Source organism: Apaloderma vittatum, unplaced genomic scaffold (genome assembly GCF_000703405.1).
Source record: "Apaloderma vittatum isolate BGI_N311 unplaced genomic scaffold, ASM70340v1 scaffold2683, whole genome shotgun sequence".
NCBI lineage: Eukaryota > Metazoa > Chordata > Aves > Trogoniformes > Trogonidae > Apaloderma > Apaloderma vittatum.
This window is the reverse complement of record NW_009707308.1, coordinates 12,124-24,270: the sequence shown is the minus strand read 5'-3', so window position 1 is coordinate 24,270 and position 12,147 is coordinate 12,124. Positions and strand designations below refer to the sequence as shown.

The window sequence follows — 12,147 nt, the reverse complement described above, 5'->3', positions numbered from 1 at the left end:
TCTTTCCCTGTTGTATTCTGTATTCCATTAGCATTGATGTACTGCCAGACTAAATCGAGAAATGCCTGGCAAATATAAGAACCTGCTTTGGTTTTGGCCTCTGAAGAGCTGGGTTTTTTAACTGTGGTTCACAGTTCGAGGTACCTGAACTCTCCTCAGTCCCAGGATCCCAACAAATGTCGTTCATAATACTCTGTATAGATATACGAAATACCTCATACACCCTATGACCATGCTGCAAGGTCATCCACTAGGTCGTATATTGAAAGTCAAAGTACTATGTTGCTGGCTGTAATTGTGAGGTGTGACTGGTATCCACCAAAATCGGATGCATTCCATACCTCACGTCTCTGCAATGTGCCTGTTACAAAGCATTTCAAACATCTGCTGGGGATTTTGTGTACAATTTATGCTCTCTTTGTTCTTTTACAACTAGCGTTACTTTTACAACATACGTTACTGGAAGAAAACGAGTACTTACTACTCGATTCTTCACAAAGAAAAGACTGGCACTGAAAATATATCCTATTTTTCTACTCATACTGGGTGCTCTTTCTCATTTACCACATTTTCACAGGATGGACCAAAGGGAAAGTTATCCTTTAAATAGCTTAAAGTGAGAGGAATCAATGTTGTATGTGTCATGGGCCTAAATCCATTTTGATTAATTGAATCAGACTATTTTAGGTATAATTCAAAATTCACACGTATCCTTTTAGGGTTTTTAAGAAAGCCTAATCAGCATTTTCAAGTAAAGAATGTTTTATCTGGCATACTAAAACTTTATTATAGCTGCAGAATAAGAATACTGGTAGGAGGTGTTAAAAGATTTGGAGGGCTGTGAAACAGCCTAAGTTTTAATAGGTTACAGTGAAACCAGAACTTGCTCAATCTGAAACACATATGACATTATAATTGTGAAACCAATTCTGCATGAGCCTTGCTTGATCTTTACCTCAGTGAGACATCCTTCAAATGTATTCTCTGTAGCACATCAGCTCAGAGTTCTGACAGCAGCTCAATATCAGTGCCTGCACCACCATCAGCTGAATTTCCCAGGGAACACTCTGAACCTCATCTTCCCTGTCCAGAATGTTGCTTCTAACACTTACACTCGACTGACTTGCAGTAAAAGAGTAGAAGCAGCAGTGAAGGCTCCCTTTCCCGGAGAGGTGAGATGGGAAAACCCCCACCATACACTGATTTCCTCCAAAATGGGAAGCATGCATGAACACCCCCCACACACCCACCCCAGGTACCAACACTTGCTGGTAATTTGGAAACACCTGCATGCCTTTCACTGTAGGCAGACACTAGCAAATGTCAGTTCAGAAGAACCTGGCCCACCAACATTTGCTGGTCCTTCAAGTAGGAGTAAGTGAAAAGGGGCAGGACTATGATCCTCAACCGGACAATCAGACAGTGAATTCATCTCCACGCGTACACACTCTGTTTCTCCATCTCCAGATGTTTTAGGCAAAATATGAGTTGGTTCTAGGATTTCCACTGCAAATAAGAACAAACTGCCCATCTTACTGAACAGCATATAACACGTGGCACACTAAATGTGCTCAAGTGCCTTCTGAGGGTAGGTATCCAGTCAGCTTACACTAATGAGGGTTTGTAACCGCAGAAAGAGGTGACTTGCTATTTCTTCTGTAATTTCTTTTTCCTCTAAAATAAGCACAGGAAATCACATGCAAAGAATGGCATACAGTGCAAGGCTAGGACTGCACAGTTGAACACTCAGAAGGCAGGACACGCACAAGGCGGGACATAAAACTCACCTGATCACTCGTCAAGTTTATGATACAAGCTTCATCACTTCTAGCTCAAGTTTTTTGGCTGAAAATATATCTAAACTTCACCTTCCAGACAATAAAACATAATAAGGGGAATAGTAGGTCAGCCACCAAAATGTAACAATTACAGGGCTTTTTGAAAGATGTAAAATGCAGTCTGAAAAGCTTTGGAGCTCAAGGCAAGAATAATTAGGAACATTCATGGCACGCATGATGAGGAAAGCCAGACTAGATTACTGTAATAACCTCCTTAACTATACAATATATGAATCTGCCAGAAATTAGATAGTCCCTATAAAACCATAATGTTCTCAAAAGAGTTTTGCCTGTAACATAAAATACCTTTAGGCTTTCTTCCCAACAAATGCATTAATAAATACATGATAAAGAAAATAAATGTGCTGCTCCCATTTTGATCTATAAAGCCTTGCAAATAAACAACAACAAAAAAGATACTTAAATTCAGAGTGATTTCCTTAAAGTGGATGAAGCAAGCAAATGATTTTAAGTTAATAACAGAATACTGCCTTTGATGCTGAGATATGCTGGTGTGTACTTATTGGCACCAGCTGAAACACGAATAAGTCAGGAATAAGGCTCCTACGGTATTACATCTCCTTAACTACTTCTCTAAGATGACTCTAGTGGCAGTTCTTCCAATTATAGCTCTGTTGCTTAGTGACTTGGGCTACAATTCTGCATATCACCATTACAGTCTTGAAATACAGAAGAGATTAGAAAAGATTGCACTAACAGTCTCACAAAAGCCACCTAAATTCAGTTAAGAATGCTGGAAGGTTCGTCCGCAGGAGAAGAGACAGAAGTTAGTGTTTCCCAGCGCGCATTCACATCAAAGTGATTTAAAACCAGAATGTTTTATAGGGTTGGTTGGTTGCCTTTTAGTACTGCATGCTTTACCAGGATTATCAGCTGTCCTGTGACTATGCTATTTAAAACTAACTGAATACTGATATAGGAGACAAATGACGGAGAAAACATACCCAAAAGGCTTGCATTTCTCTAATATGAACCTATTATGTCATTTAATGCATTTTTTTAAGGAACCCAAAGCAACTTTCTATCTCGAGGGAAACAGGGTTGTTCTTATCTCGTGCACAGAAGAAATTAATTGGTCTGAGTGCAATGAGAGATAAAAGTGAATCTCTATCACAGTGTGATTTTAATGAATATTGTATACAGCACAGATGCATAAATCAGAGCACAACTTCAGCTTCATGCTCTTCACTTCATTTTACTTACCATCAGTTCCTATTTCACTTGTAAGGTCAGTACAAGGCTGGAAAAGACATAAGAAAACACTGAGTATTGAAGAATACTTCTTAAATCATTAGTTGTTTGTCATTTTAATGGTGTTAGACTTTAGCAAATTTATAAGGCATAAACTAGTTAGCTTTACAATGTCCAAATATTGTTAGTCTTAGAAGACTGCTCATTTGGAGCCTGTGCTCTCCGCTCAATTTACAGACTGCCCCTGTTTCCTTAGGCTGATGATGTAACTGCCTTATTTGCAGTGTCTTGGTCAGGATACAAATACAGCGGGCTCTGTGACGAATTTGCTCTTGGAGGCGGTTGTGTGCCAGTCAGTCTTTCAGAATTCCCTGGAGAATTCTCCCTCCACCTTGGACTTGCTTGCTCCTGAGACACTTCCCACACAGATGGGCATGGGGAGGTAAAATTCATGGTGGACCGTGAGAGGTAGTTCTCCTGAAGACCTTCTTCTTGGAGGCACCTATTTGAAAGCACTTCTTTTTCTTTGGAGTTTCGCCATTTCATCCTTCGATTTTGGAACCAAATTTTCACCTGTTTGCAAGTTAATGAGAGTTTATTAGCATTCTTTTATTTAAACCACTTTGCCCTAACAAGTTTGCCTTTTTCTTTCCATTCCCTTCGTTTCATGTTCCTTCCTTACTGATTGTTATAGTAGAGCCAGTGAAGCTGAGTTACTGACATTATCTGAGGACTTTCCCATCGCTATCTACTATAGCTGTGCCAAACACTCTCCTTGATGTTCACCACCTCAAACAGGTGATTATTTGGCTTGGATTGGGAAAAGGAGAGCCCAGTGGCTAAGCAAAGAGAAATTTCTCACAGCAACATCCTTCTGGAAAGAAAAGGATTCTCACAGTAAATTAGCATTGTCTTTAACAAAACTAAGCAGTATCGCTGGTGACACGAAGCTCTCTAAGAGGCTCTAAGAACTACACCTGTCCTGTTCACAAGCATAACTAAAAACATCTTGTCAATATAGCTTTAAAACGTGTGCTCTGACACAGTAGTGATGATTTAAAGATATTTTGTCTGCCTGGCAACAGTTTTCTAGGAGTCGCCTAGAATCCATGTGCTTTTGAGATAAAAAAATAAATTTTTCAAAAACTTTGAGCTGCAAAGCTTGATCGCAAGTGTTCAAAGGCATTTATGAAATGCTTGGGGAAATATACATCTAGGAATTGATTTTTCATAAAGAGAAGAAACAGTCAGGGCGATCAATCAAATTATTCAGATTGTGTTCTATTTTCCCATAAATATTTGCATTTAGTTCTAGTATTCAGGTATTTGACATGAAGACAAAGGGGCTATGCTTTCAAAGGGTTGAGAATCACTGCGTTAGATGGCAGGTACTGTTCCTCCAGCACAACTGTCCAAATAACTGAAGAAGCAATCTCCACAGCAACTGCTCATCTTTTCATGAGAACAAAAAAAAAATATCCCAAACAAACCATAGATATCACCTGCTACAATTATCATGAAATTATTTTCCTGTAGAGGTAGTTGTTATCTATGTGTCATTCCATTATTTTTTACTCCCCTAGGCTGCCTTGAATATCAAGAGCACAGAAGAAAAACTCAAGAAAATAGCTGTAAAATTACTTATTTGACTACATACTGGGAAATGTTTAGGCAGCACACTGGTGAGTGCAGTTGCATATCTACATCAAAAGAGTTTATTCTGCAGAGATTACAGCTCTGTTCATCGCACTGAGAAGCACCACACTCTGCTTCTTGCTTTCGCTTATAGTCACTTATAGTGCTGGCAACAGTTGCAAGGAACCACTCCAGACCACGCCATCCAAACTGCCGCACAAAGCGGAGCCATCTGTGAAATCAGATCACATTGCTGAGGGCCCTGTCAAGTTCTGAAAATATCTTGGATGGCAGTGGTGAGAGCTCCCATCGCCATTCACAGGATTTTCTAACCCCCAGACAGCTTCTGCAATACGTACCTTAAGCACCTGAGCTCCTGCTGCATGCAAAGGAATAAAACTGGACTTTCTCACTCTCAGCCATACTCTAGAAATCTGCATCTACTCCAGCACTTTCAGAATCCCAGCTGCCAGTGGCTACTATGTTAATTTTCTGCTGTTACATGCCCTCACAAACATTTTTTCTAGTTTCTTTCAAGTTTTGTGCTCTTCAAGCCAGGCACCTTTCCACCAGATTTATCTGCAGCTAGGTCAGGCCCCTGAGATTTCACATTGGACTATGGCCTGTCAGCACCACCATTAATGTACCCATTCAGTTAGAACAGCTCACTGGATGTTTCTGACCCTCAGCTAAACTCCTAAATCCCAGAGCAGGCCAGCTCAGAAAAATCCCAGGAAATGTGAATTGATAAGTGGGAGCATTTCAGAAGGTCACTGTCCTGGCCTGAGCTAAACAGAACCAGTTCTGTTCAGTGATTTTTGCTTCTCAGTTCAGTCTCTTCTTAAAAGCTGCACTTTCTGAAGTCAGCAGCAAGTTTTTGCAGACAGTGTGTGCTACTGGCAGTGATAACACCTGATGTTTACAGTTACTGCCTGGGACTGGGATGCAGAACGGCTCTTGCTTATTCCTATAGTGACCAAGGCCACTGTTGGCTCTTGTGTGCCATGCCGGGGGTGCTAGGAGGTAAGAGGGGTCACAAGGAAGTAAAAGGTTGCACCTCCAGGGAGTTACAGACAGGACAAGTGACCAACGAGAGTATTCCATTCCATTCAACATAAATTGAGGAATCCTGAGGGTTTATGTCTCTTGCTTCTCTTCTGCAACAGCTGGTGTCCAGGGAGACTCCATGCAACCTTCTGCCTTTGATCCCAATCCTTAGTTCCTGAATCCAGCTCCCGTACTCAGCTCGCTGTCACCGCTGAGCCTGGGACATCCCCTGCTCTGCAGCATCGGTGGGGATTGCTATCGGGAGGCAGTGGGGGAGTGGGTTCGATATCGGGTTTGTGTGTATATATATATATATATAGTTCACTGTATTTATGTATATAGTTCACTATTTTTATTATTTCCTTATTCATTAAATATGTTTAAATTTCTCTTTTTTTCAATGCTTAAGTCTCTCTGCTTGATTCCCTTTATCCTTCCTGTTTGGGGAGGGAGAGGTGTTAGGGAGCATCTGTCAGGGTTCAGTGGCCAGCCCAGCCCTAACCCACGACAGTCATCCAGCAAAATTTTCCCTCCTAGAGTTTCTCTCAGCTCTGAGGATCTCTTTCCTTGTGCTGCAGCTAAGTTTCTTTCTGTAGGACTGGGTGCCTGTCTCTCGGGGCAGAAGGGTTTCAGAGCAAGTGCTGTTGACGGTACTGTCACGGGCTCTTTATGATCTACAAGGACAAAGGGTGCTCAGAGGAGCGCAGGAGGGCTCCATGCTCGGCTGTTTTCTGCCTGGGTCCCTGACTACCAGGCAGTGGGATGGAGCACAGTTCCCTACCCCAAAGCTCCTGAAGGGGCTCTGTCAGACAGCAAAACAGGAGTTGGAAGTTAAATGCAAGGGTCAAGTTTCTCCTACTTTGTGGGAAAATGAAACGATTAGCTTTTGAATGCACACCTTCAGGGAAAAAGAAATAGGAAGTTGTTCAAACATTCCTTGGTTAAAACTGCCATTGATTTACTGAGGTCTTTGCTCAGTGAAGGAGCTCAAGGCTGCTCCTGTGCTGTTCAATTCTCCTCCTTCAAAGCCATTTTTAAGATTTTTCCTCAAAAAGACAGAAAGTCACAGATGTTCTGTCGTTCCTTACCTGAGATTCCTTTAGACCCAGGTTAATGGCCAGTTTCTTCCTGTCTGTTTTACTAATATACTTCTGCTTCTGAAACATTTTCTCCAAAGCTTTCCTCTGGTCCTCGGAAAAGACAGCTCTTCTTAATATACCTCTGCGGGCTTTGGAGTTAGACTCCTGGGTCAGAAGAGGCAGCACACTTTCCTCTCCTAGTGGAAAAGGATGAGAGTTTCACTTATCTAACACGTACCAGAGAAATATTAAGCACTGTCTATTATAATGCTAGCAGACTACCATCCCACTTTTGATTTGTTGGTGTTACAAGCGTGTCGTAATGCTTCAGTCGTGTTCATTAAGGACTAAATCCTCACTTGGATCTAGAGGTGTTGTCAGTGGTCAAGAGTCTCCCCTTGACACGGCAAAAAGTAAATCAGATGAGCTCATAGAAGAGCATTAACACAGGGCTGCTACAAAAATCAAATATGGTCAGGGAGAAACTTCTCTACTTTCCTTTGCCTGTCATCATCACTGAGTAAAGTTTTCCTAGGAGCTTCTTTTGTCCTTGTCTGAAATGTAGTACCAGATAAAGTGCTCTGTATTACTGATTCAAAGAAACTAAATAGGCATTCTTTGGTTTTGTTTACAAACGAAAGGCTTTCAGAGTGAACTATTTCTCAGAAAATCCCTGGCCATTCACTTACTTATTCTGGAAACTGCAGCAATTTATTAGAGGATTTGGGGAACACTTGGAATTACTCCTTTCAGCCTTGTTTCTAATCCTTTGACAACTCGAAGCAAGTATCAAGAGGACCATTTTCAATAAATCCAATCACATCCCCTGATCCATGCCTAAAGGGAACACTACCCTGGAAAACAGCCTCAAAGTTGGGGGACAGAGCTGCAGTGGAGGAGTAGAAATGTTCACATTATCCTTTCACTGGCTCCACAAAGAGTGCAGAAAACCCTTTGCCTTCCTCACACCCAATAAAGCCTAAAGCCATAGTGCTTTCCCATGCTCCCTCTACCTTAGAGGGATGCGGTTTAGGGGAGCAGTCCCTGGTGAGGCTTGGTGTGCCTTCAGCACTCCCAGATTCCCCAAACTCTCACCTGGGGAGCAGCACCAGAGGCTGGTTGAATAGAGCCCATCATCAAGCACTGGGTGTGAGAACTGCACGGTGCAGGTGCTAGCAGGCCAGGAAAGAGCTGCACTTTGGCCTCAGAAACCCATGCTGAGGCTATCCAGCCACCGACACCTACAGTCTTTGCTTAGCAGGGCAGCCACAAAGGTGGCTTCTGTCTGCATCGGGCACAATTCAGACTCTAAAGGTGCAAGTCGTCCTCCCATTGTCCATCCTCCCATGTATGGGGGCCAGGAGTGCTGATCTGGTTTGTAGTTAGAGCAGCTGCAAAGACGCAACTTCCTTCAAGGACCTGATCACTTTCATATCAAAGCCAATGGCTGACTGCCCATGGAAAGCATATTCTCGAAAAGATTGCACATTTTGGGGGAAAATGGTCTGTCTATTCTAGTCAGCTGTAACAGGGTGGGAGGGGTTAAATACATTTGTTCGATACATATAGTGCTCTTGAAAATACTAATTAAAACCAGATGCTGCTTCCACAAACTGTTCCTTGGGGCTACACCACATTTCAACCTCTGTATTTTATACATATATACACATGGGTATGGGTATTTTTAAACACCCACAGAGAAACAAACACACATACACTGAGGGTTTTATAGAACTGCGTATGTATAATGATGAGAAACTAAAGTGTATATGTGCATGTCTTGCAAAGCTGACAACACGTTTGTGGTGCGTGTCTGACTGGTTTGTTATTACATACACTAGTCCTGAATCCTGCCTCCACCTGTGACGAGTGGAGGAAGAATATCAGAAGCTGAGCAAGCACACAAATACACTGCCACGGTGAAACACTACTGGTTTGGGGATCATTTCATTCTGCCCGACATGCCTCTCTTGAATTTTTCTACACTTTAAGAATCCATCTTTATATCTGTGCCTGTGGCAAAAAAAGAGTAATTATTATGATTTAAAATATTACAGTATAAATAGGTCTAAATTAAACAGATGTATTTCAATTTTCAAAACTACATCTGAGACTAGATACAAAAATCATAACCTGTCGGTTACTGTGCTGATATTTATTACACAGTGAGACACAGTCAGACCCCATCGAAACCAAAATAAACTCTTTGCAGAACAAAAGTCAAAATGTCACAATAGAGGTTTCAGCAACGGCCAAGGCAGGTTCATATTTCTCTGAGAAGTGCATAGCCCTCTCACAGCCCCCACCTCAAGCTCCCATCATAACCACAAAGCTGAGGGACACACTGGCCTTTCTTCCTCAGGCATATTTTCTCTCCTTCTTGCTTGAATTTGGTTAATTTGGGCACTTTTTTCCAGACAGCCCTCGAACAGTTTCATATGAATCATCAGCATTCTCACATTTACTGGAAGAGACACCCTGACAGCAGAAGAGCTGGTACCTTCTCTCATCCTCAACCATGGGACGAGAGACACCAGCGAGGGAAGAGGCTTAACAGGGCTGGTCCTTGCCTCCTGGCCCCCATTCCACAATGGAGTTGTCAGCCACGGACAGAGGATGCCAGATTATGTGACCCCTTAAAATTTGTCTTGCCTGGCTGGTTGTTAACAGTCCATCAGCAAAGGAACAACCTCCTGCCAGAGCCTCGAGGCACCGATTAATTCCCATACAGGCAGGAGGTAGGGTGCAGCTTGACACCTGTATTGGACTAACTTAATAATGAAGAATTTACACACTCTAAAGGCACAGCAAGTGATTGAATTTAAAAGATTAGCTAAAGGAAGTTTATTGATGAGCAAAATACTCACAAGCATTAGCAAACAGCTACTGGGTTAAAAAATTTGAAACTTGCACTTGGGATAATGAATATTTGCACCCAATTGACTAGCCTAGTGAATTTTTTAAAGAATACTCCATATTCCAAAATGTATTCTGACTGCTCACACAAAACCTAAATTTGGGGTTGTAGATTAAAGGATTTTTCAGTACAGCGGAACAAGCAATCGTTCATACATTTCAGTAATTCCAACCACATGAAATAAGTGTTTGCAGCCTGTTGCTCTAAATATGCTTCAAAAGGTTTAGTGTTCTGCTGACCTAAGTGTGAATCTGTTACCAACTACTTCCTATGTTGGTGGTTTGATTTTTGTTTTGCTTCAGGTTTTTTTTTTAAGTCTTTCCTTTGTATCCTAATATATAGTGATAAATGTCCTCTTAATCTGTGGAACAATCTTCATTTGCCTTCATGGCAGAGACCACCTTGAAGGAGCAAGTAAAAGCTTTAGTCATGGTTTCCATTTTTTCATTTGAATTCAATACATTCTAGTTAAATGGACAATTAATAGGTCACTTCCAAAATAGTAGTGTATCAGTCCCGGTTAATAAACAATCCTCACAGTTGATAATGGGCCTATGTATTCAGCAAGTCCCTGTATGCACTCAGCTCATCCACTAAATCCCTTTTCAGGTAGACAGGGTTATATGGGAAGATGAGCTAGAATGAGTCTATAAAAGTCAGTTTCATTCACTGCTTTATTTTTCAGTCAAGTGCTTTAAATGGTGTCCAGAAAATCCCTTGGAATGTGAGACAGGAGAAAAGACTGGCACATAGAGTATTGCTTTATGGCCATACAAAAGGGCAACTGACCCTTGCCCAGGCCTTTTCAATGTGAAATGGTTCCTAAAGTTCATCTGCACAGTGAAAAATTGTGGCGAGGTCGCGTGTGGATGAGTAAAGTGAAAGTGGTGATTGGTCATGGTGCTGTCAGCCATTGTGGGAGAGCCGGGGCCATGTAAAACGCTCTGTGGGAAAGTGTCAGCCCCCTAAAGAGGTGCTCAGAAACTTGCAGCTCATTAAACTGCCAGCATTTGCTGCCTCACTTGTCAAGAATCATCCAACTTAGCAACTGCCCTTCTGAAACATTCATAAAACACATGCACGTAGTCAAGGAAGGGTTTGAATGCAACTGTGATAAAAAAGTATATGCATAAGCAAAAAAAAAAAAGTGCATGTATAAGCTCCAATTTTCATCTGGATTTGACGCATAATTTGTGCTTTTCTTCTCTGTTTTGAAGGACAAGGAAACGCTTCTTCTGTTTGTATTCTTGAGCTACAAACATGTGAAATCATGAATACCCACCCTCGCACTATGGCACACAAACTTCCTAATCAAGGTTAAATTTAGATTTGGATTAAATGGAAGAATGTTCCAGGTCTTAATCCTGAGCGTATAGTGTATTCTGGCCAAAATTCCCTTCAAGTTACTTGTTCTTTTTACATTATAATTAAAAAAAGAAAAAACAAATTAAAAAAAGAAAAACAAATTAAACATGTGCATGCATTTGACTGCTACAAAAAGAACGAATGTTTTATTTAAATAATGTGAGGGCTTCCTGAATCATAATTTATCCCTAACAGCCATTAAAATGCAGCATTTGTTTTAAGATCTTTCAGCTCCTTTCTTATTTGCAAATGTTTATTGACACATATTTTTAAAAGAGTTACTGATTTTGAAGAACCTTTTCTAGCAAATCAAAAACAAGGAGCTTTCCTAGGTTAGCTCTGTCTGGGTGTCTCAATGCCATTAGAAACCCCTCACAATTGCTCAGTGTACTTACGTTTGATAAATCTTTGGAAACCCCCTGAATAGGATTGCTGTGATTTTACGAAGGAATTAGCTGCTGCCATTGCATCACCAATTAGTTTTCCAGAGCGCATTAAATCCTGCTGCTTCGGTTTACAGAATAACTCAAGCATTACTGATGAAGCATAAAAACTTACTTGGAAAAGCAGTGGGGGATGCAGGGTGCTGACAGGACCCACCGCAGCACGCTGAGTAGAATGGCGGGGCTCGGAGAAAAAAGTGTTTGGAAAGAGCTGCAAAAGAAAGCACAGATCTAATTGATTATCCATTGAGCTCCGGTGATATTCCTAACAACAGGCCTCCAAAAAGTCAGTGTGTAAAGTCCTGCCCCACGAGTCCTTTTTCCTTTTTTCAAGACGGTGATATTTTTAAGGCAAACAATAATAAACGAAGTAATTGCTCTTTAATTTAGCAAGGTTATTTCACATGTGTGGCGTAACTATGACATGCAAAACTCTCCATGTATTTGTCCTAAAAATGAAACTGCGTATTTGAAAATTACTTCTGTAACTGCTATAATTATGGGGATTTCTCCCTTGAATATTGAGATTGAAAGCGTTGTTTCAATAATATATTGTTGAAATAATGAGTATAATGCATCTGAAAAACTTAATTTTGAACAACTCTAGTAAC

At 41.1% G+C, this 12,147-nt stretch overlaps 1 protein-coding gene across 1 annotated transcript; it reads right to left on the bottom strand.

The window, feature by feature from the left end:
* Positions 1 to 3,153: 3,153 nt before the first annotated feature.
* Positions 3,154 to 11,744, bottom strand: DBX2 (developing brain homeobox 2). Its single transcript, XM_009866117.1, has 3 exons — positions 11,652 to 11,744; positions 6,821 to 7,008; positions 3,154 to 3,623 (listed from the first exon to the last, which is right to left on the bottom strand). The coding sequence occupies exons 2-3, from the start codon at positions 6,896 to 6,898 to the stop codon at positions 3,303 to 3,305; spliced, it is 399 nt and encodes a 132-aa protein (XP_009864419.1). The 5' UTR covers positions 6,899 to 7,008; positions 11,652 to 11,744; the 3' UTR covers positions 3,154 to 3,302.
* Between the last annotated feature and the right edge of the window lie 403 nt (positions 11,745 to 12,147).